We start from the raw sequence: 25569 nt of genomic DNA on the forward strand, positions 1-25569 counted from the left end.
GGACCCCAGGCCTTCCTCTGCTTTCTGAACCAGTTTACACTCTGCCGTCCTCACACAAGTAATGCAGGACTCAGATTGGATGTTGGTTCTAAGTCCCCAGCCCACTACGAACCCCTACAATCTTTTCTTACATCTCATTGCCAAACATTTGCCTAACCCATTTTTCTTCTTGCCCAACACTGGGACACACAGACCAGCAAACATTGCATGGGACATACTTGTACTTAAAAAGTATCTATGGTTTATCTGAAATTCACATTTAACTGAACATCCTGTATTATTTGCTAAATCTGGCAACTCTACATGCTAATTCCCTAACCATATATCATCATAGCCCTGGGTTACTCACTTCAATTGCGTCTGGGAAATGTGACTCTGTAATAGGCATGGTGGTTGCTTCCCCAAATCCATTCTACTTCGCATAATGTAATTTCACCCAAACTGCCAGTAATGGGTTCAGGAATGGGCATGGGGCTCAGCTGGGACCAATGAGCCATGAAAGGACTGCTTCTAGGAAAAGTCTTCCTTTTCCTAACCGTAAGCCACAAGGTGGGTCAATATCTCTCCCATTGGACCCGAACAAGTGAGCATGTCACTTTATTGCTGCTAGAGACCATCTGGCAATCAAGAGATGACCTAGCTGGAGATGAAAGCTGGCACACAGAGAAAAAATCTGGGTCCTTGATCATTGAGCCACTGAATCAACTAACCCTGGAGTCGGGCCCACCTCTAGGCTTCCCACCATGGAAGATAATGAGTTCTTGTTGAAGTCACTTTAAGCGAGGATTCTGGTTCTGTATAGCCCAAAGCAGCCTAACTGATAAAGGTGGACCACGTTCTGAGGGCTCCAATCCCCAGCGCTGAGGACCCACTTGGCTTGCGGGCACCTCACAGGTTGGACTAAGACAACAGTGTCCTTCTTCCTCCACAAAACCAGCTGCCCACCTGGTTGTCTCCTCCTGCCTCACATTGTCCCTTCCCTGTCCCTCCCTCTCTGCCAACTCCTTCTCCAAGTCAATGAGGAAGCCCTCCCTGAGGAAAACGGAGATTCTGTCACCTTTTCTAAGTAAAGCAATAGAAGAGAAGGTTGGCTGTCACCTGTCATGCCCTGAGCTTGAGGGCAGCAGATTTCGAGACATTCAGAGAAAACACAAATATGAACTTGTGGAAAGATACTGCTAAGGAGAACAAGGTAAGTCCAGAAAAATTAAACTCTTATTCCATGATTACAAGTGACCCTTACGAGAAAAGAGCAGAGGAGGACTTCAATTAATAGTGACGTGGCTGGACATAAAGTACTCCTTATTACGCCTGTAAAGAAAAATAAAAGAGTCGATCTCAAAAGAATGGGGAGGCAGGAGTTCAGAATAAACTAGAGCTCTAGATAATTCCAGAGACTCTGTGCCACTGCCTGTTTCCTGGTCTGCGGACCCCACTAGACTGGAGTCCCTTGAGGACAGGGACTGCTTGTGTTCCAGGCGCTGAGCCAAGGGCCACGCCCTTAGCAAAGCACTGTGTGTGTCTCTCAAAATAATGAGCGGAATGAATTTTTAATACATTTCTGTTGAGCCCTAATTCTTCATCTGCAACTGAGAACAATTTTACAGGGCAATTATAACGATGACAGGAGATAAGGAATATAGATACGTCAGGCCAGGGTGAGAGCTAAATAAACAGTAACTGTTATTATTAGGATGCCCTGGGGGTGTGCTGCGTGTTCACCCGTGGTCAGCTATGCTAGGGGAGATGGAGGAAATTAGATAAAGGTATAAAGCACGGAGCACATGAGAGTGCTCAGTGAGTGCTCCCTGTCATCAGTAGTGTCACCATTGTTATTTCTATCATTATTTCCATTATTGAGAAGGTATATTTTTGGAACCCAGTGAGTCAGCAGCCTGGAAAGGATAGCACAAAAGAAAAGCTGGAGTCAACGAAATGAGGTATTTGTTCCCTTTTTGATACCTTTGATTAAAGAACCAAAAAGGGAAATACCAGCTTCTCAAAGTGAATGCTATGCTGTGATCAGAGAGCAGTGAGCAAGCATCTCCATTATGGAGAATAAAAAGGGGCAGAGTGAAAACGGCGAAGAGGGAATTAAAGCTTAAGGCAGCTGAGGAGAGAGAGACGGTACGGAAGCTCAAAGTCCTTTAAAGCGTGGACCAGGAAGGATTCTGTAGGACAAGGTGAAGCATGCCCTAGCATATTGGAGGAATCTCTGGACCTGATCCAGTTGTATCTGGGGGACCAGTCATGAGCAGAAGCCTGGATGCAAGCAGGTGTTCTGAGTCTCTAAGAGGCAGATTCTAGGAACATAGCTTGGTGACTGCAAAAATCTAGAACAGATTCCTCATCACTGCTCTGTGAGCCCTTCAGACAGAAGCCAGCTGGGGCACAGTAGGAACAAGTCATGCCCGAAGATCTACTTCCTTTTCAGTAGGGACCACTGGGCACTTAGCTCACGGGAATGCAATAAACCTAATACACCTTGATTTTGCTAAGCCCCCTGGGGAGATGGCCTTGATCATCCATTGCATCCATGGCTTCCCAGCAGTTATACGGTGGAGCCCAGTAGCTAACAAAACCTGGGTTCACATAATCGCGTGTGATCCCACAGGCTGGGGAGGCCTCCTGGGGGCATCTGGGTGTGTGTGTATCACCACCCTATTCACAGACTGTGTTAATTAGGCCCGCCTCTTTTCTCCAGTGGCACCAGACTCCATGATGTCTGAAACCACATCCTGCTCAACGTGAGACTGGGCCCAGGACTTTACATAATGGCCCGCATGGTCGAAGCCGCGATCGTGAATCAGATAGCAATCAGAGGAGCCACAGCTCACGTTCACTGGGGATAAAAGAATATCTGGAAGGTGAGGCAGAGAATACCAAGAATTCAAGCCAGGGGCCGTCCCTGTGGCCGAGTGGTTAAGTTCGTGCACTCTACTTTCGGTAGCTGAGGGTTTCGCCAGTTCAGATCCTGGGTGTGGACCTAACACTGCTCATCAAGCCATGCTGAGGCAGCATCCCACATAGCAGAACTAGAAGGACCTATAACTAGAATATACAACTACGTACCAGGGGGCTTTGGGGAGAGGAAAAAGAGAAAAAAAGATTGGCAACAGATGCTAGCTCAGGGGCCAATCTTTAAAAAAAAAAATTCAACCCAGCTGATGTTTATAAAGTGCCTCTAATATAATAATAATAATAATGGCAATGGTGATAATGATAGCTAATATTTATTGAATGTGTACTACGTGCCAGGCACTGTTCTAAATGTTTCATATGGTATTAACTCATTTAATACTATCATCATCCCATTGTTACAGACGAGGCCTCTGAAATTCAGTGGAAGTGTGTGCATTGCCCAAGATCACACAGCTAGTAGGTGACAGAGGACTCATATCCAGGTTTTATGATTGGAGGGGAGGTGCTGGAGCAGTGAAGATGCTAAGAGCAACAAACAGGTGACATGTGACATGTGCAGGCTGACTGCACTCCATGGTGGCAACACCCAGCCCCCACCCTTCACAGACAGCCCAGCCCTCTTCCTCTCACCAGTGCCCCCACTGCTCCCACCTCCCAGACTGTCAGTCCTCCAGCTTCCTCTGGTGCTAGCCTTTAATGACACAGCCAGAGGACAAAGGAACAGTCCTGAGAGAGAAGAAGAAAGAGCGAACACTGCACACGATAGCAGGAGGAGGAGGGGCACAGGGAGAGGGGGCCTCTCTTCTGCTCCTCATTTGTTGGTTCCTTTTGTGACAGAGTTAGGGGACCTAAGGGGCCGTGGGGGAAGAGACCACAGTCCCAGCTGAAGCCTCAAAGTGTCACCAGTTTTACAGAGAGACCTTTTTAAAAATTGCCGCCTCCAGGGAAGCCCCAGGGCCTGCTGCCTTTGCAGCCACCCCCACCCACGGCCCTAAGTCGACTCCTCCTACTGGGGAGAGATTCAGAGTAGAACCCCTCCAAAGCTACACAGCGTGTCAGGAAACCAAGAAAGCACTGAAACCAGCAACCAGTTAGCCATTGATGATTAAGTCGCTAGGAACTAAAGGTTTTTTTCCTTATTGCAGCTATTGATTATAGCTTTTAGCTGTTTAACCCATCGTTGTTAACTGTGCTGCTTAGGCAATATGCTATCTGATTCCCACTAAGATCCTATGGAGAACATCTCCCTGGCGCCTGGGTCACCATGGTAATGGGTGTGTGATCTGTTTTTCAGGAATTAGAACCCCTTGTCCACTTCAGGCCAGTTGAGACCACCAACTCATCAACTGGACCTGCTCAGATGTCTGATAAGTGACGTTTTCATGTCAAGAGGCTAAAAACTCCACCCTCAGATCAAGCCAACGCCACCATTTTGTGAGCATGCGTCCTATGAAGAGGCATGGAGTCTGACTACGCTTGCGCAGATTATCAATTCCCTCACCTCTCCTCGCCTCCAATCACCTATCTCCACATTTCAGACCACCTCACCCCCATCCATAAATATACCTGAGTCCCTATTTTCAGGGAAGCAGTCTTGAGACTCATTCTCCAGTTGCCTCATATGGCTGCCTCTCTCTGCTGCAATCTTGTCGTCTTGGTGTTTGGCTTTCCCGGTGACGGGCAAAAACAAACCTGGTGTGGTAACAGCACTCAAGGTAACCCCTTTGCCCCACGCCGTCTGTCCTCACTGGTGTTGCAAATAGAACTTGAATTTTGGAGCCTGATGGATTTGGATTCAAATCCTGACTCCGTGCCTTATTAGTACCTGACCTTGGGAAAACCATCCACCCCTGTGAGTGTTGCTTTCCTTGATTATATCTGCCTCCCAGGAGAGTCACAAGGGTGAAATGAGATCACTCACAAAAGTCCCCGATCATTAGTATAACATAATATAACAGATAGTACACACTGCAAATGACATTTCCATCAAAGACGGACTGCAAATATGACGCTCGTCCCATAAGGTTAGTACCACAGAGCCTACGTGTGTAGTAGGCTATACCATCTAGTTTTGTGTAAGCATACTCCATGAGTTTGCACAACTACGAAATCACCTAATAGCACATTTCTCAGTGCATGTCCCCGTCATTAGGCGATGCACGACTGTAATAATAAGATATAATATCATATGCTTGGCACACAGTAGCTTCAAAGAGGGAGCGTCCTTCCTTGTGGAAGGAGGAGTTGAGAAAAAGGTCTCTGGGCAGAGATGCTGCGTTGCCCATGAGAGAGGTGAAAAGGACACACACCGGAGCGACCAAGAAAGAGGAAAGGCCATCACCTCCGCCCCCTGCCCAAGGGCCTTCCTGATTCACAGAAGATCCCACCCTGAAGCCTGCAGTCTTGGTTCTGCAGGGCCCCCGGCTGCACCTCCCCCACTAGAAGCAGCTAGTTTACAAGAAGGACTTGAAGCCTTAAGTGTCTCTGATTTAATTCAATGCCTGCTGCGACAACTGCTCATTTGGACAGCTCATTTCTGCTTCTGCATCCCATTAGAGACAGCCCTTGCTCACCTCCTTTTGACTAACAAGCCAGCCTGGACTCTAGAGGAAATGGAGGCTATTTACATTAAATTATTCCATTAAGAACCAGGAGCAAGGGCAGCTTCTGCCGTTGTCTAATGGGCCAATCCGAGCAAAGCTCAAGGCAGGGCTGGGATTGTTTAATCTGCAGATCCATTAGGGCTGTCAACAGGGCCCGGACGGTAAATATTGTGCAAAGCAGTTAAGCTCCAGCAGCGCTGGGTACAGGGAGGAGGCAACTGAGGGCAGGAGAGGAATGGGACTCAGGGATTCAGCCAAGTCCCTTCTCATTTGATCCCCTACCCCCTGGTGGTTTCTCCTCCGTAGGATTTATCACAATTGTAATTAAACATTAACTGTGAAATTAGCTTATCGTCTTTGTCCCCCGAGGATCCCAGGGCAGGGACTGGAGGTGTGGGCTGCTCACTGCTGTGTCCCTCCGCCTCCCGTGCCTGCCAGCGCCCTGCGCACAACCATCAGCTCAGTAAACACCTGTTGACCGGCTGGGCTCTTGTTGAAGGAACCTAGCTTTCTCATTGCTAAACGGGAGACCAAGATACCTATTTCACCACGTTGTTTTGAGTACTCAGTGAGACAATATGGGAGGGCCTTTTGCAACCTTACGCACTGCATAGAAAGGGCTCTGCCCCTAACACCCTTTGAGACAAAGCCCCCTGTCCCTCCTGAGTTCTTGTAGTCCTCTCTGTCTGGTTGTACCCAGCTGCGCAGCCCGCCTTCCCACTCCCAGCTCTGTGCTCATCAATCTCCCAGACAGACAGACAGGTGGGACAGCAGACAGTCCCAGTGGTGCATGAAAACTGCAATAAGAGGTAACCAAGGAGATGCTAAGGGAAGTCCCGAGGGCTTCCAAGCCGTCCTAGGTCAGAATGGAAGGTGGGGAGAGGGGTCATGGAAAGTTTCTCAGGGCATGACCCCAAAGCTGACACTTGAAAGAAGCACATGGAAAAGAGGAAGGAGAAGGAGCCAGAAGGAAGGTTATATGGGCAGAGAGAAGAGTATGTGAAAGGCATAGGATCAGGAGTATGGTAAAATTAGGGAACTGCAAATGTTTCTAGAACCCTGGAGCCCTCTGGGCTGGTGGTGGAGTTTAGAGGAAACTGTCCCAGTGGCATAGAAATGCAGAAAAAAGAGTGGTCACTTTCAGCTGACAGACTTCTACGAGGAAGAGACACCTGAACTGGCTCTTAAATGCAGAGTGGGATTTTGCCAGGTACAAGGTACAAGGACCTTCAGAGCCAAGAGAGCAGTGTGAGCTATGGCACGGAGACCAGAAAATGTAGCAGGTATTCAGGGACCCAGACGGCTACCAGGGGTTTGGAGGGAAGGTGCCTCTATGGCCCTGCACATGAAAGGAACTGATTCTTTGGACTCTATCCTGTGGGTGGTAGGGAGCCAGTGAAGGTGTCTGAGCAGGAGAGTGAAATGATCAGAGTGGCATTTCAGCTCCCATGGTGAGCAGTGGAGTGGATGGACTCCAGGAAGTGAGACTAGCAGAAGGGGTTCATTTAAGAGACAGATGCAAGCTCCCAGGGGAGCCACGAAAGCCCTGGGGCTGAAGAGGTAGAGACCTGGGCATGGAATGGAGGGCTGCAATGAGCTTTGGGAAGTAATGACAATGAGCCTACATTCTCAGCTCCACTTTGGGCCTCTGACTGACCTGTGGGAGGGTGGCAGTGGTCATCAGAGATATCTCCATGTTGCTAGCTGTGGTGGCCAGCATCTCACAGCAATCAGATACTTTAAGAGCCCTCATTCCCAGGGGAGATGCAAGAAACCAAGCAAGCTGCCACCCAGCCCTGCAGCATGGACCGAGCCTCATGAAATATAGAGAGCTCTGGGTCCCTGAGGAACCCGACGGCCCCTCACAGCTGTCAGGCAACAGAGGCCAGCAAGCAGGTAGAACAGACCTCAGGGCTCACCGAGCCGGGCCTTGTCTCCTCAGGTCCTGAAAACCCTGGCCAGACAACCCAGAAGGACTGCGCATCACTTAGAGGGGGTCCATCCAGACCTTGGCCCCGCCCTTCAATTCTGGAGCCAGAACAGTTTCTGCAAAGCACAGACAAGGTCCCGAGCATCCGCCTGATTAGCTGGATACATCTGCTTTCTAGGCTTCACCCAGGGATCCCATCTGCACAAACATGTCGATGAACTTGACAGGGCAAAGACTACAGCTCCCAGCCGAAACCCAGGCAGCCTTCTTGGAGGAGTTCACTTCATAACCTGAGAATATTAGAACCGGTACAGGGCCTTAGAGATTACCTCCTTTTAATGAGAGCCATGATAATAATAATATTAAAACAACAACAATAATGAGGAGGACAAGAGGGAGAAACACTCATTGGGTGATAACTATATGTCAGGCACTGTTCTAAATGCTTTACATTTAATACTCAAAATATCCCCACGAAGTTGGTTACTACTGTTATCCCCATTTTCAGATGAGAAACTGAAGCACAGAGAGTTAAACATGGACAGATGGAGAGACACATTCAGAGAGGGGAAGAGATTTGCCCAAGGTCACACAGCAAGCCGAGCTACACCTGGCACCTGCACCCAGGTCTCCTCACTCCCATAAACTCCTCCCATGGGAAATCCAAAGAAGCTTTTGAGTGGTAGGAGCCCAGAGAGACCCACTCGGGTGCAGAGTGATTCACCCTAGGAAGTCAGTGGTGCCGCAGTTCCCCATTGGTAAAACGGGATGCTCACTCCTGCTCTTTCTCCTCTGCTGTGGTTACTGAGCACAGGGAATGGACAGTGGGCAGGGAAATTCCAGGGATTCCTGGTCTGATTCAGCTCAGCCTGGGAACAGGACAGGCAGGTTGACTCAGAGGTGCCCATGAGTCCCAGAGGTCGGAGAGAAAGGAGCCCAGAGTCAAGCTCTCCTCGCCGAGGCCCACGTGCCCCAGTCCCTGACTGATAGGACCACCCATCCTCAAAACGGCTCCAACTTGTGAAAGCCAGCCCACAGGCAGCCTCCCCTGAAGGGGCTGTGGGGGTCCTGGAGGGAGGCCCAGGCTCTCAGAGCCAGGAAAGCCATGTCTCCCCCCACCTTGTGTCTCAGAGTGCACCCTTCCTGGCTCTGGGACTTCAACACCCCAGCTGCCCATCAGAGGGACGCCCAGCCCTGAGCTACACAAGGAAACTGCAGGTACTGGCATCTGGGAGCTGCCCTTGGGGATTTTTGAAGGTCAAAAGTGAGAAACTGGTGCCCTAGACCTCCAAGACTTTAGGCAGAGGGCAGCTCCCGATGGAGGTTCAGCTGGGCCTTGGGGCCGCCCTGACCCAGAGCTCTGTCAGGTAAGAATGCAGCTTTGGAGTCAGACTGCCCCACTTCAAATCCAAGCTCCACCAGCTACTAGCAGTGAGCCCTTGGGCACTAGGTCTCCTCATCTGTAAAGCGGGCTATGTAATAAGGACAAACGAGGATGAAATGGCACTGCAGCGCAGACCGGTGAGACCACATATGTGAAGGACCTGGCACGCAGGGCACTTGATAGAAAGATTGGTTCTCGTGTATTCTGGTGAGGACAGTAGCTAGCAGCAGGGAGGCAGCCAGATGGAGGCCATTCTGCCTCCTCCTCAACTCTGTCCAGCTAGTCAACTGCTTTCCATTCTTTAACTTTTTAATTATCCCTTCTTACTTTCGAACTTTTCCTGATGTGAATGTTAGCCAATGTTCAAATGTTCCTTAGCTTTGATTTGCAAAAACGAGAGCCCTCTCTCACTGGGCCCAGGTCCCAGGGTGCTAAAATTAACAATCAGTATACTTTCAGCTAATGACTTACTGGCCATGGCTGCCATGAATAGACATAACTCTCGGATAAAGGCCATTAGAGAAAATTGAATAGCTCCAATGTGGTGAAAATTTGGATACATCCTGTTTCATAAATCACACTCAGAGGTCACACCGGGCAAGCTGTTTCCCTCTCTGAGTCATGGGGAGGACCCAGGTTGAGGGGTTCTACATACCCTTGGGAAAGAGGACGCAGGAGAGGGAAGTGTACAGTCTTTTGCAGTTTCACTAATATGATTTTCTCTTACTTCTAAAGCCGTGAGCAGATGGCAGTGTTATGTCAACAACCATGATAATCCAACCTTCTCTGATTTTATTTCCTCCCCAAATCCTCCAAACTGGAGTTTGCTCAATAACATTTGGAAAGTAGCATGATGAGGTCATGGAAATCCAAAAGGTCAGCGTTGGGATTCCAAGTGCAGTTCTGCCCCTTACCAGGCCTCTCTGACCTTCAGCCTCTTCCTTTGTAAAATGGGGACAGAACCTACTCTCAGGATTATTGTGAGAATCACATAAGATCATGTAGCCTGCATGATACTTAAGAGCAAGTGAAATAATAATACCATAAGCTACTTTGACCCGGGGGCCAGTAAATGGTGCTACATAGGAAGTCTCATGATATCCATCTTTGCGTCCAATGAAAGAGCTATTTTCTACCCAGACCTCAGGCCCAGAGAGCTCCTTCTCACTAAAGGGATTAAAAAGTAGAATATATTAAATACACTGGGAGGAAGAAAAGCCTTCCACAGAAGAGGTTTGATAAAGACCTAGCACATAGAGACCACGCTTTGAATAAGCACAAACAACAACACTAAGACATCTTCGGTGGTTAGCAACATTGGCCCTGAAGGAATAATTAACATCCTAGCTCATACCCTGTGTGACCTAAGTTGTGTGGGGCATTCAAAGGAGAATCCAGCCTGAACCACAACCTTGGCTCAGCCACAAGGGCAAAGGGTTCTCATCAGCTCATTAACAAAAAGAACCAGAAAGAGAACCAGAACCTACCCTAGGACCATTGTATGTATATAGAATGACCCAGAGTGAGAGCATAACACAATCATTCTCGACAAATCCTATTGTCACTGTCATAACATCCTCAATGGATAAAGAATCCATTATGTTGGGCGTGGTATCGGGTACATAGACCACATGGTCCACATATGACTATTTGAGTTAATTAATTGGGGCACAGAACGGACCAAACATGAAAGCAGTCCATTCACAGAATGCTGTCTTATCAAGGCTCATTTATGTCTAATCTACCACATGTGACAGCAGCATCTGAGCAGTGCATTGCACAGTGTCTAACACAGAGTAGCAGCTCAATAAATGTTAGTCATTCCCCAACAGTGTGTTCCATGGCTCTGCAAAAGCATTTTGCTCTTCCGTAATTCTATGCATTGGTAATGGCACCCCAGAACCCAACGTGAAATCTCCTTAATTCTCTTTTTCTATCTCCAGTTAACACCAATGTTTCAGGATTCAGCTGTAATCCTACTTCATCTGGGAGGCCTTCTTCAACCACCCTAACCTATTGTAATTTCTCCACTCAAAAAGTTACCTAGGAATCAATAAAATTGTGAGGTCTTGAACAATTTTAAATTATACTGTAATAGAAGGCACGTTTCTCCATGGTCCCTCTCTCTTCCCCTTTCTGCATATTGAGTTATGCCAGAGCAACTGGAAAGCTACAATGTGACAAGGCCAAAAGATGGAAAAAAGATGAGTCCTGAATCACAGTTTGGAGTAGAGCCACCCAACCCCCATCAGTCTGTGGGGTAGGCAAGAAATGAACATAATGTGCTAAGCCACTAATATTTGAGGAGTCCTTTGTTACAGCAACTAATCTTCATTAACCTGACGAATTGTGAGAATTAAAGTAAATGCTATATTTAAGGCACCCATAAGGGTGGTGGACACAGAGGTCTCTCAATAAATATCAGTTCCTTTTCCCTTCTTCCTTAGCCTTGGAGGAGATGGAGGAATAGTGTATGTGTCTACTGACAATTAACCCTCTGGACACTGATTCTTGTTCTTGCACACCACAACCAGAGTCCAGAAGCTGATGAGGTGAGGAAGGGATGGAATAATTACCTGCCAACATTTAAAGTCAAATCAATTCTGAGACTGAGATCCTGTTTCTCAACCACTGCCTTCTCTGCTCACATACATCCATTCACAATAACAGCTAAAATTTACTATAGTCAAGTGCTTCTAAGATTCATTTTTTCATATTTTAACATCTGAAATTGGGATGTATGTTTCAGTTAATGGCATCTTGGCATTTTGTCATAGTTTAATTGGAAGCATATTTTCTTTTTTATGAAATAACAGGGCATCTTACAATCTATGGCATCTTAAATTCAATGAAATATAGTATTGGGACTTAACTATGTGCCAAGCACTCTTCTCAGTACTTCACATAAATAAGTCCATTTATTTCTCAAAAAAAAAAAAACATCCAAAATAATCAGTGCTACTATTATCTCCATTTTAAAGATGTGGAAATGAAGACCCAGAAAGATTCAACAATTTGCTAAGGTACAAAACTAATAAATTGAGTGAGGTAAAAACCATACCCTCTCTTTAAGGTCCTCTATTCCATGCCACTATTTTTTAGCACCTGATTTTTAGTTGACAATTGAGCCCTCTTCTTATAGAGAAAGCTCGCACAAGAATTTTATGTTCAGCAATATGGTAGACCAGATATTCTAAAATACTTCCCCAAGGGAAGAATTTTAAAGGATTGATAAGGTGTTCTTAATATTTTTAAAATGCATTGCTGAGTTGGAAAAAATGTAAGAAATCTGGAGATCCCAAAGCAAAGCAAAAGCAAGAACCAGGAATAATAAGCAAGAGTTGAAGGGAGTTGCTGCCCTGAGAACATCTGCTGACTGCTGTGTCCCTAAGCTTCTGTTTCATGAGTGTATGGAACAGGGCAGACCAGGGACAAGCCCAAGGACTTCCCAAGGGAGAGAATCAAATAAAGGTTCAGGAGGCCAGAAACTCAGGGCAGGTATAAATGAGAAATAAATCTTCTATATGGAAGGTGTCAGCAAGAAAAGTTTTCTGTCCCAAACTTGGTGCTGGGTAAAGAGAAGTGAAATTTCTCCTGAGAATGAATGTCCACAGTAAGACCCTCATAAAAGTTCAGGGCCTGAATTCATTTTATCTACGAGGGGAAAAAAAGCTCAACTAGAGAATTTAGTATCAAGAAATAAAAGAGTCTTGGAAGTATTTTCAAGGAGCACAGGCTATAAAATATGACCAAGCAGACTTGAGAAAAAACCACATAGAACTTCTATAAATTAAAAATATACTAATTAAAATGAAAACTCATTGGACAGATTAATCAGAGCTAAAGAATGAACTGGTGTATTAAAACATAGAACAAAAGAAATTATCCAAAAATGCAGCCCAGGGAGAGAAAATATGAGAGAACTAAACCTGAGACATAGAGTGAAGTAGTCTAACAAGTATTTAATCAGATTTCCAAAGGGAGATAATCAAGAACAGAGGAAAATGTGATATTCAAAGAAATAGTGGCTGAAAAATTTCCTAGAATTTTTAAAAGACAAAACAACTTTCAAATCCAGGAATCCCAATGAATTCCAAGTGGAAAAAATATAAAAGATGTACACACTCTAGACAACTCATAAGACTAAAGAACACCAAAGACAGAGAATAGGGGTGGGCCCGGTGGCACAGCGGTTAAGTTTGCACATTCTGCTTCTTGGCAGCCTGGGGTTCACTGGTTTGGATCCTGGGTGCAGACATGGCACCACTTGGCAAAAGCCATGCTGTGGTAGGCATCCCACATATAAAGTAGAGGAAGATGGACATGGATGTTAGCTCAGGGCCAGTCTTCCTCAGCAAAAAAGGGGAGTATTGACAGTAGTCAGCTCAGGGCTAATCTTCCTGAAAAAAAAAAAAGACAGAGAAGATTTTTAAAGTATCCAAAGGAAAAAAAAAAGAGAGAGAAATTAGATTGACAAGTGACCATTTAATAACAATGATGAAAGTCAGCAGACAATGGGGAAAATGTCTGATTACAGAAAATAATTGTCCTAAAATTCCATATCCAGAGAAACTCTCTTTCAAGAATAAGGATGAATTAAAAGCATTTTCAAACAAAAATCCCACACTAAAGAAAATCCAAAGGATTTATTTCAGGCAGAAAGAATGTAATGCCAGTTGGAAGGCATGAGATGCAATGATGATGAGCAAAGCTACTTGTAACTATGTGAGTAAATCCAAACCAACCTTGACTATAAGAAATAATCATTTGTAGGATAAGGAAAAAAAGATAAATCTAAAATATTGTACATAAATTCAGAAGGGGACGACTAAAGCAAGTTAAAGTGTTCTAAGATTCTTTCACTTGGGAAGGAAGAAAATAGAGATGTAAATTAACTTTAGGTTTTTAGGTTACTATTAATGCTGTAATTTCTAGGGTAACCAACTAAATGAATATACATAGAGAAAGAAATATACATTACACTTCGAACACATAGAGAAGAAAAATATAAATGAGTAATAAAGAAAAATAATCCAAAATAAGAAAGAAAGAAGTGTGAGGCAGGAACATCAACATAGAACAGTAATCAGAGGAAGGGGAAATGGACTAAAGCAGCCACTTGTAAGCAATGATTATAAAGAGTGCATTACACACACACACACACACACACACACACACACATACACACCAGAAAAGAGAGAGAGGGAGAGAAAGTGTGCTATGTGCTGGCTACAAGAAATAGCCCTAAAACAGAAAGACCCAAAACAGCTTAAAGTTTAAGGCAACTAAAGACATACCATAGAAATATTTACCTACAGAATTCTCATGCTAATGTATTCATATAATACAAAACAAACTTTAATACAATAAGTATTATAGAGATGAAGAGATTCACTACATAAAAATAAAAAGGTCAGCTCATCAAGAAGATAGAATAATGAGGTTGTACCCAATAACAATAAACGTCTTAAGAGATACAAAGTAAAAACTAATAAAACTTCAAGGAGAAATGAGCAGTCCAGAATCAAAAAGGGAGATTCCAACACAATTCTGTCATTAATTGATAGCTTAAGCAGAAAAATTATCAGTAAGGTATAGATTTGAATTGCACAATTAAGTTAGATTTAATGTTTATGAGTAGAACACTACATTCAACTTATCAGGAAGACATGCTCTTCGCAAGGATTCGTGAATCTTTCTCTTTTTTTTTTTCTGATGACTAATGACTAGATCGTAAAGCTTCAGCAAATTTCAAATGATTGGCCTCTCTGCCCAAACAAATATCCCCATACATTTGGCTATTTTAAACATGCAAATCACAGGTGAAAGAAGAAATTAGAAAACAAATCTGAATGATTATGAAAAATACACATATAAAAATCATATAGTATATCGATAAGTAGAATTAAGAGCAAAAATCGCAGCCTTAAATTAGCAAATAAGAAAATCTAAAAATTAGATGAATTTCTAACTGCTAACAATATAGAAAATTTAAGAAAGAAGAAGACAATAATTCCAAAGAAAGCAGCAGGAGAAATATAGCTAGGATAGGAGCTGTTATTAAGCAAAACGCAACAAAAACACAAAACGAAACACAAACACAAATAAAACGATCAATAGAGTTAAAGTTAGTTTTTGAAAACACAAAACAGACAAACTTCTGGTAAGATCAGAAAAAAAAGAAAGAAAACATAAATAATCAACATTGGCAACAAAAGGGAATTTATCACTACAGATGCAGCACAGATAAAAAGAATATTATGGATATTATTATATGGATAGGAATATTATGCAACATCATTGAAATCATAAATAAACTGGATAAATTCCTAGAAAAATACAATTTACCAAAATTGACTCAAGAAGAAATAGATATAACTTATATATCTATAGTTTATAGCCACTGAATAAAGTAGTCAATAGTTTAAAATCTTCCCATAAGGAAAACAGCAGGCACAGAGTTCACAGATGAGTTTCTGACATTCAAAGGAAAGATAAATGTACCCAAACTCTTCCAGAGAATAAGAAAAACCACACTTCCATTCATTTTATGACATAATTTTAATACTGAAACTAAACAAGAACACAAGAAAAGAGCTTTATAGACCAGTGTGGTGGATAAACATAGATGAAAATATACTAAAAAAAATATTATTAAACAGAATCCACCTATATGTGAAAAGGGTAATACATTATGGCCAAGTTGGGTTTAGCCTAAAAATACATGGCTGTTTTAATGTCAGAAAATAGATTAATGAAACTCACTACATGAATAGGCTAAAGAAGAAAAACCTTATGATCATCTCAATAGATGAAGAAAAATAATTTTAGAAAATTTAACAGCCCTTCATAATATAACCGTTTAGCAAACTAGGAACACAAGAGACCTTCCTTAAACTCATTAAAGAGCATCTACCAAGAAAAAAACATAGCAGGAGCAACATACTTAATGACGACATGTTGAAAGTATTTCCTGTGAGATCAGAAACAAAATAAAAATGCCCGGCTCCCATCAACTTCTATTCATTACTGTATTACAGATCTTAGCTAGCGTAGAAAAAAAGAAAATGTGTAAGAATGGAAAGAAACAAAACTGTCATTATTTGTCGTTTATATGATTTTCCACAGGGATGGCACATCTGCCGGTGCACAACAGCACACAGCCAAGGGGGCAAGTGGAGACTGAACTCCACTTCTGCTGTGCCCACCCAGCCACCACCCTTCCCAGGGCTGGGTCCACCAGACACCGTGGCTGCAGTCCACTAGGCAAGCCAGGTCTCCATGGGTCTGTGTCTTCCCAGACATGCTGTCTTTCCCTAATTCCTATAAAAATGTAGCATGAACTGGCAAGTCCCCCTCATTGTCAATGTAGAAAACCCAAAAGTATCAAAACAAATATTTTAATTCATAAAAGGGCTTAGAAAGTTGACTAAAAATGAATACACAACAGTCAAGTATAGTCCTAGACACCAGCACAAACATAAAGTGAAATTCAGGAGAGAGAACATTAACAAAAGCAACAAAAATATATAAGGTATATAAAATTGAATCTTAAAATGTACAAGCCCTTATTGAGAAAATTATAAAATATTATTAAAAGATATTACAGAAAGCCAAAATAAATGAAGAGGTATTTCACATATATAGACAAGAAAATGTCAGTTCACCATAAAAATGATTATAGCTTCCATACAATTCCAACCAAATCCCACTGGATTTTTTCCTGGAACTTGATGACTTGAATCTGAAATGTATAACCAAGATTATTCCTAAAAAAAGAAAAAAAAAATGAGGAGACTTTTCCTGCCAGATAATAAGACTTATTTTCAAATGGTAAACACAATGTGATATTGACCCTGGAATAAACTTAGAGAATTGAATAGCGAGCCCCAACTTAGCCAAAGCACGTGTGGAAACTTGATTAATGACAGAAGAGGGGGAAACAGAGGGAGACAGAGTCAGAGCACACACACATCCCAAATCACAAGCAACAAGTGAATTAGGGTCAGGAGGGCGGGTGATGACCACTATTGCTTCTGTCTGCTCTATGAGGGGAGAGCTCCTTCTGGCCCACACACTCCTGCCCCTGAGATTCTCTCTCACCCCAGAGCAAAGATCTAGCTGGTTTGAGCTAGAGAGAAACAGCAAGAGGGTTGCTCTAAGAGCCCCCTTCTGTGGACAGAAAAGGCCAGCCCACCTCCAGAACAAGCAGATGAAAAAGCTTCTCAAAATGAGAAAAGGAACGTTAATTAAGAAGATCTGGTATATGATCCTTTTAATGTGCTGTTGAATTCAGTTTGACTGATCAAGTGGGATTTAAGCCTGGAATGAATGGCAAGGATGGTTCAACATACACAAATTAAGACAAATGATCCACCACATTAACAGAATAAAGGATAAAAATCATATGATCGTCTCAACAGATGCAGGAAAATCATTTGACAAAACTGGAGGCTCTTTCATGAAAAAACATCTCAACATATTGAGCACAGAAGGAACATACCTTAACATAATAAAGACCAGCTATGACAAACCCACAGGTAACATCATATTAATGGTGAAAAATTGAAAGCTCTTTCTCTAAGGTCAAGAACAAGACAAGGGTGTCCACTCTCACCACTCCCATGCAACATAGTACTAGAAGTTCTAGCCAGAGTAATTAGGCAAAAAAAAAAAAAAAGGGGGGGGGAAGGCATCCAAATCAGAAAGGAAGAAGTAAAACTGTCTCTGTTTGCAGATGACATGATCTTATATACAGAAAACCCCAAAGACTCCACAAAAAATCCATTCAACTAATAAGTGAATTCAGTTAAGTTGCAGGATATAAAATCAACATGCAAAAATCTGTTGCATTTCTATAGACTAACAGCAAAGTATTTGAAAAAGAAATAAAGGAAAAAAAACAAACAAAAATTCCATTTACAATAGCATCAAAAAGAATAAAATATTTGGGAATAAATTCAACCAAGGAGGTGAAAGATCTGTACACTGACAACTATAAAACATTGTTGAAGGAAACTGAAGACATAAAAAAAGGAAAGATATCCCATGTTCATGGATGAGAAGAATTAATACTGTTAAAATATCCATACTACCCAAAGCTATCCACAGACTCAACGTAATCCCTATCAAAATTTCAACGGCATTTTTCAAAGAAACAGAAAAACAATCCTAAAATTTGTATGGCATCACAAAAGACCCAAAAGAGCCAAAGCCATCTTGAGAAAGAAGAGCAGAGCCAGAGGCATCATACTTTCTAATTCCAAACTATATTACACAACTACAGCAATCAAAACTGTATGAAACTAACATAAAAACAGACACATAGACCAATGGAAAAGAATCAAAAGCCCAGAAATAAACCCCCATGTTTATGGGTTGACCATGTATATGGTCAACTAATATTTGACAAGGAAGCCAAGAATACTCAGTGGGGAAAACAGAGTCCCTGCAATAAATGATGCCAGGATAACTGGATATTCACATGCAAAAGAATGAAATGGACCCCTATTTTACACCACTTACAAAAATTAACTCAAAATGGATTAAAGACTTAAATGTCAGACCTGAACCTATAAAACTCCTGGAAGAAAACATAGAGAAAACACTCTCTGACACTGGTGTTGGCAATGACTTTTTAAACATGACACCAAAAACACAAGCAACAGAAGTAAAAATAAAGAAGTGGGACCACGTTAAACTAGAACCTGCACAGCAAAAGAAACGATCAACAAAATGAAAAGGCAACCTATGGAATGAGAAGAAATATTTGCAAACCATATATCTAATACGGGGTTAATATTCAAAACATATAAGGAGCTTATACAATTCAATAGTACAAAACAAAACAAATAATCGAATCATTTTAATGGGTAGAGAGATTAAATAGACATTTTTCCAAAAAAAGACATGCAAATGACCAACATGTATATGAAAGGTGCTCAACATGACTAATCTTCAGGGAAATGCAAGTCAAAATCACAGTGAGCTATTGCCTCGCAGCTGTTAGAATGGCTGTTATCAAGAGGAAAACAGATACACAAGTGCTAGCGAGGATGCGGACAAAAGGGAACACTTGTACACTGCTGGTGGGAATGCAAATTGGTACAGCCACTATGTAAAATAGTGTGGAGGATCCTCAAAAAATTAAAAATAGAACTACCATATGATCCAGCAGTCCCACTTCTAGGTATATATTTGAAAGAACTGAATCACTCTCTCAAAGAGAAATGTGCACTCCATATTCCTTGCAGTATTATTCAGAATAGCCAAGACATGGAAACAAACTAAGCATCCTTCATAGGGTGACTGGATGAAGAAAATGTGGTATACATGTGCAGTGGAATATTATTCAGCCATAAAAAAGAAGGAAATCCTGCCACTTGCCACAACACAGATGAACCTTGAGAACATTACTGTATGATCTCAAAGCTGAACTCATAGAAACAGTAGATTGGTGGTTGCCAGTGGCTGATGGGTGGGGAGGATGGAGAGATGTTAGTCAAAGGGTACAAATTTTCAGTTATAAGATGAATCAGTTCTGGGGATCTAATGTGAGCATAGTGGCTATAGTTAACAGTGCTGTATTATATACTTGAAAGCTGCTAAGAGAGTAGATCTTCAATATTCTCACCACAAAAAAAGGTAACTATGTGAGGTGATGGATGTGTTAACTCATTTTATCATAGCACATTTCACAACATATACGTATATCAAGTCATCATATTGTATACCTTAAACTAATGCAATGTTATGTGTCAATTGTATCTCAATAAAGCTGGGGGAAAAAGGGAGAAAAAAAGGAAGACCTCGGCTTGGCCAGACATGCACCTCCCCGCTAAAACAGCCTACTGCGCTCACTAGTGCGGGATGTGGGAGGAAAGCTGCTCCAGGGGCCCTGCTCTGTGCCCTGACCTGCCCTTGCGTATCTGGGCACAGGGGCCAGCACAGCCCCTCACCACCGTGCCCGGGTTGGGTGGGGCCGCTCCAGGCTAAGAACGCGTCAACCTCACGTGGCACAGGCATGTGGGGCAGATGCTCTCATCCTGATGCTTCTGCCCCTGATGACGCCCACAACCCCCACCCCATGCCGTCCTTCTGACTCCCCTTCCCAAACCCAAAAGGTGGCACAAAAGGACAGAGACCAGCAGCCCAGAAACCAGCAGCCTCGTCTCAGCTCTGCCAGTAACCAACTTTGTGAACTTTGTCAAGTTACCTAACCTCTTGAGACTCTTTTCTCATATGCAAACTGAAGATAATAATATATCTTTGATTGCCTGGCACAATTGTTGTAAAGACCAAAATATAATAAAGAAGATGACACTGCTTTGTAATCCCTGTATGAGGTCATAAAAATAGGAGGGATTTTGTTAGGCAATGTGGTCTATGGAAATGAGTCTCTTGAAAGAACCAAACGAATGAATTTATAAGGGTGGAAATTCAGGCAAAGCGAAAAGTGAGCCCAAGGCCAGGATAGAAATCTGGAAGTTAAGGTCTTAAACAAAATTCCTGTTAGCATAATGTAAGCAAGAAACCTGGAATGTTATAAGAGGACAGGTCCTTGGGAATTGTCTTTTCCAATCCTATTGATTTATGCCAAGAGAAACAGAGACCCAGAGAGGGCAACTGACTTGCCCAAGTCACAGAGCAAATTTGTGGCTGAACCCAGACTAGAATCCAATATTTTTCTTCCCTTCCCCTCATTTTCTGTCTAAAACCTGGCCTAGTCCATGACGCCACCTTGGAGAACATAATTACCCCATATCTAAACAAAATACCACTGCCTTCCCCAGGACATGCACTGAGGCATGCTAAACTTGGGGACACTTATTTTCCTGTGTCTACCAGTTCAGCTTGCTCATGAGTATAACTCACGCCCCTCCATGTGGAAATCCCTCTGCCAACTCCACAGCACAAGACAAACCCAATGTGTTGACCAAGAGCTTAAGAACCAATTACCCATCCAGCACTGATGCAGACCCTGGAGCCTGGGCAGGCAGGGGCTATGGCCCGAATCCCTCTGACTTTTCAAGAAATTGTCTCCAGCTCAGCCCTCCCCACTAGAATCCTAAATGTGGGGATGGAGGCGCTTCAAAGGACAATTCCATGTGAAATCCTGTTGTTAAGTCATAGACTTCTGCAAGCCGTGAGGAGACAACAGGACTTCTTCTTATAGCATTGTCCTTCAGCTCCTTGGGACAGCAGCGGAGCAAATATGTGGGTCTGGTGAAGTCCCTGGGGGCCCAGCCTTAGGCCAGACCAAGCACTGGATTTAAGACCCAAATGTGCATCCCAGGTGCCCATCTGGAGGCTGTGAATCCCCTGTGGGCTGCTCTCTCTCAAGCTGGGCAGGGACTTTCTCTCTTGCAGTGACCCGGGGCACAGGACATACCAGCCCCTCACCCACACCTGTCTCCTCTCCCTCGCTCTCAGAGGCACCTTCACGGCAGCAGCCCCCTCCACTCACTCACATTCACGGTCCCAGTGAGCCTTTGCCAAGGGCTGTGAGGATAATTGAGGCAGAACTGGTCACAGGCTAGGCCATACGAGTGCATGAGGGATCCGGAGCCAGGCTCTACCCCCGTCCACGGTCAGGTCTTTCTGATCCCACATCTGGTCCACTCTGAGACCAGTCTAACACCAGCCTTGGTCTGGGTCAAGAGGGCATCTGTTCTGCATCAGGCCCCAGCCGGATGATGGAGAAGTAGATGAATAAAACAATTTTCTTCTTCTTAGAATTTCCTCTTCCATTGAAAGAGATACGTAAATGCATAATTAAATAAAACATAGTAATTCCTCCAACATGAGTTCAAATAAGATGCTTGACCTTTCTCTGCCACAGTGCTCTGTGTGGCCTGGGACAATTAATGCCTTTTCTGGGCTTCCAATTTCTCATCTGTAGGAGGAGAGAGCTGGGTTAGACGAACTCCTACTCTGACTCTATGCTCCTACAATCCAACAACGCCTCCCCAGAAGCTTCTAAAAGAGTCATTCATGGCCAGAGTCCATACCCAAACCTTTCCCCACTTGCTCTGCCCAGAACCCAGGCTGCTCTGTGTTCTTTGTTCAAAGGCGGCTTCAAGTTACAGGAGACATCTGGAGTTTGTCCCCATGACAGCCACTCGCACCACCTGCTGCTTGTGTTAGCCATGAGAGCCCCCGCATCATTGCATACTTGCCCACTGTGCATCTGGGGGCCACCCCAACAGTCCTCCTAACCTCAGGGACCCTGCTGGCCATAAGGCTAAGAAGGCTTACACAAGACAATTGTCTTCTTGCTGGCCTCCGAGCCCCCAGCATCCCTCTCTTTATTCTGATGTCAGCTTCAGCCTCTTAACACACAGCTCTTATTACACCATCTCCCTGAAAACCTGTGATGTCTCTCCAGTATTTCTCACCTCAGGCCTGAACTCCTCAGCCTGGTGCTCATGACTCCCTAGACCCTGTCTCCAGCCCACCTCACCTCTTTTGGCACTAATATCCCATACACCCAATGTGTCCCTTAGGTTCAAGCTTCAAGGCAAGCTCCCCGCTAGTCTTCAGGCCTGACTTGCTGTCCCCACCCATCGAGATTCACCTTAAATGTGGCCTCCTCCTGGAAGCTTACACTGACCCCCAGAGCACAGGGCACCCAAATACTGAAGTGCTGACACCATTCGTCTCGGGCTTACCAGTGCCTGCTTGGTTTTCTAACTGACTGCTGATCTCCTATGGGTGTATCCTGTCTCCCCTGCTAGGAACAAAGTTCTAGAAGGATCTGCCCACATCTACCAGCATCTAGCATAATGCCTTACATGTAGCAGGTAAAGACTTGTCAAAAAGCAATGAAGACAGCTGGACAGATCACTGAGGGACAGAAGAATGGATGAATAGCCAGGAAGAGCCTCAGACATAGGCAGTGCTATGTAGACATTGGTGGAATAAAAAGTGAAAAGGAAGGATAAATGAATGAATAAGTGGACCTTGTGCCAGCCACCTACGTCTCTCACCTGTGTTACTACAGCAGGCTCCTACCTTATCTTCCTCCCCAACCTCAAGAATGTGTTCTCCTCACAGCAGCCACAGCGTGTCATTTCCCTGCTCAAAACCTTACAGTATCCATCCACGTCATTCAGATTGAAAGCCAAAGTTCTCCAAATAACCTACCCGATCTGGCCCCCATTATTGCACTGATCTCAACTCCCCAGACTTTCGTTTCACTCCCATCACATTGACCTTCATCCCGTCATACTGACGTTCAGGGCCCCCCTCACACGAACCTCAGGACTTTTGTCTTTCTTCTCCTATTTGACTTTTCTGCCCCCAAATATTCACATAGCTTGCCCTTTCACTTCCTCCTGGCCTCTGTTTAAATATCTGCTTATCAGAGAGACTTTCTGACCCTGTATAAATGTACAAACCCCCTCCCACCCTTAGAACTCCCTTGCCATGCTCTATATTTCTCCGTAGCACTGAAAACCGTCTGCATACTGTATATCAACCTGTTCACTGTCTGTCGTCTCACACCAGAAAGCAAATTCTCCCACAGCACACGTTCTGCCCACTGCTGTATCTCCAGTGCCAAAAACAGTGCACGGCACAGACTAGGGGCTAAGTAGATAGTTGGTGAGTGGATGAATGAGGGAGAGAACAAGTGAATGAGGCTGTAACTCGGATCCTTGGCATCTTCGGGCATTTTTCCAAGATGCTCTTATCTGACGTGGCTGTCATTGTCCTGTGTCTGCTCAGTTCCAGCCTGCTCCATGTCACGGCAGATGGACGGCACACATTCTGGGGGCTCTTTGTAAATGACGAACCTCAAAGAACTGAAAGAGTAGCTTCTGGCGGGGCAAGGCCAGGATTAGTCTACTGCCTGGTTTCTAAACGCCACATTTTTAAATCCTGCTCTCTCACCCTCCGCCTAGCCTCTCTGCAAATTCCACAGGGTTAAAAGTGCGATCCTGGTAGAAAATGAAGAAGAAAACAAAAGCATCCTCTTTTCCATGGTGGGGTTCATAGGGAGCTATGTTTCTCCTTCCCCTCTGGGCCTGAGCCTGGAGCACCTCTGCAGAGCCCAGCTGCCACCTTCTATCTCTCTGATCAAGGAGCCTAATTCCTAAGCTCTCATCACCACTGAAAGAGCGGACAGGACTCTAGAAAAGCAGAGGTGACATAAGAGGAATAATCAGCGTGGCAGGTTCTGGTCTCCCTCTCTTCCTGTTAACACCCTGCAGTCACACATGGCCCAGCACTCAACCAGCACAGCGACATCTCCCCACCTCGATGGTCTCCTTGCCTGGGCTTCTGGCTGTGAGGACCATACGAAAGAGAGATGAAGGAGAGGGGGTGACAGTGATTCAACAGCCTTGAGTCACACTATAAGTCCAAAACAAAGTCTTGTTTGTGGATGGATAGGTGGGTGCCGAATGGGCTAGTAGGCGGGTAAGTTACTGCGTGCAGGCAAAATAGATAATTGAATAAGTAAGAGAGGAATGCAAGAGTGAGTGAGCCAGAGTGACTGAACGGGCTCTCTGTCCTAGTGTTAATGGTGTCTTTGCAAGGATGGCTCACTGGGCTTGAGAAGACCCTCTCTCCGAATTCTCTTTTAGGCCCATGTCTAGTGCAGTCTCGGGGTGAGGAGGAGGTTGGCAGCTCCAGACTGATGTGAATCATGCAAGTAACTCTCAAGTTCCCAGGAGTCTTCATGATTTGTAAAGATCATGGTTTGTAAAGATCCTTTGTACAAGCAGCCAAGTCAGGACCAGCTGGAGGCCCTTGCACCTCCTACCTCATCTACAAACAAGAGAGGGGTTGATGGAGAAGCCATAACTCAGTGACGCCATGCGACTTAGCCAGCTCCTCCAGGGAGCTTCTAAGAATCATCCAGAAACTAGACATTACCTATCACCAGTCCCCTAAAACCTCCTGAGTGACAACGTAATCTGTCTGCCCAGAAGGTGGTAAGATCTTGGAGAAGCAGAAAGGCACCTCAAATACAACATGTCCTAAAATGAATTATTCCCTCCTCAGACCTGCTTCTCCCCTAGAATTTTTATTCTACTGAATGGCACCACCATCCATCTCATTTCTCAGCTGATAAAACTTCATTCATTAATTCATTCAACAAACATTTGTGGCATGTGTCAGTAACATGCTAACTGAAAGGAGGCACATGGTGTTTTATAACCCCTTATAAAATGGGATTTGACCCAATCAGGGAGGTCATGGAAGGGACAACTGAGCTGAGAACTGACAGATAAGTAGGAATTCAGTCTGTGAAGACATGAAGGAAGGGCATTCTAAGCAGAGGAACAGCAAATGCAAAGGTCTATGCCAGGAGAGAGCCTGACAGGCCCAAGAGACAGACAAGGCCAGTGCAGCAGAAGACAGAGTAAGGAGAGTGCTGGGTAGGAAGATGGAGGAGACGGTGCCAGGGGTCAAACAAGACCTTGCAGGACCTGTTAGAGTTGGTCTTGGAACCAGCCCGTTGCTGAGTGGTTAAGTTCACACCCTCCACTTTGGCGGCCCAGGGTTTTGCCGGTTCGGATCCTGGACGCAAACATGGCACTGCTCACCAAGCCTTGCTGAGGCTGCGTCCCACATAGTAGAGCCAGAGGAACTCACAACTGGAATATGTAACTATGTCCTGGGGGACTTTAGGGAGAAGAAGAAAATAAAAAAAGAAGATTGCCAACAGACATTAGCTCAGGTGCCAATCTTTAAAAAAAAAGAGAGAGTCGGTCTTTATCTTA

The 25569-nt window shown here is 44.2% G+C and overlaps 1 protein-coding gene across 4 annotated transcripts in view; it reads right to left on the reverse strand.

Annotated features, from left to right (window-relative positions):
* Positions 1-25569, reverse strand: part of INSC (INSC spindle orientation adaptor protein) — a 126755-nt gene that overhangs the window by 92991 nt on the left and 8195 nt on the right. For 2 of the 4 annotated variants that reach the window (XM_046684831.1, XM_046684830.1), the window contains exon 1: positions 4489-4626. The exons of the other annotated variants lie outside the window; for them this stretch is intronic. In XM_046684831.1, the coding sequence (XP_046540787.1) occupies positions 4489-4527 (39 nt within the window). In that variant the 5' untranslated portion in view covers positions 4528-4626. Of the gene's footprint in view, positions 1-4488; positions 4627-25569 lie in introns of those variants that run through there. 4 annotated transcript variants of the gene reach the window in all.

This window comes from Equus quagga, chromosome 14 (genome assembly GCF_021613505.1).
Source record: "Equus quagga isolate Etosha38 chromosome 14, UCLA_HA_Equagga_1.0, whole genome shotgun sequence".
Taxonomy (NCBI): Eukaryota; Metazoa; Chordata; class Mammalia; order Perissodactyla; family Equidae; genus Equus; species Equus quagga.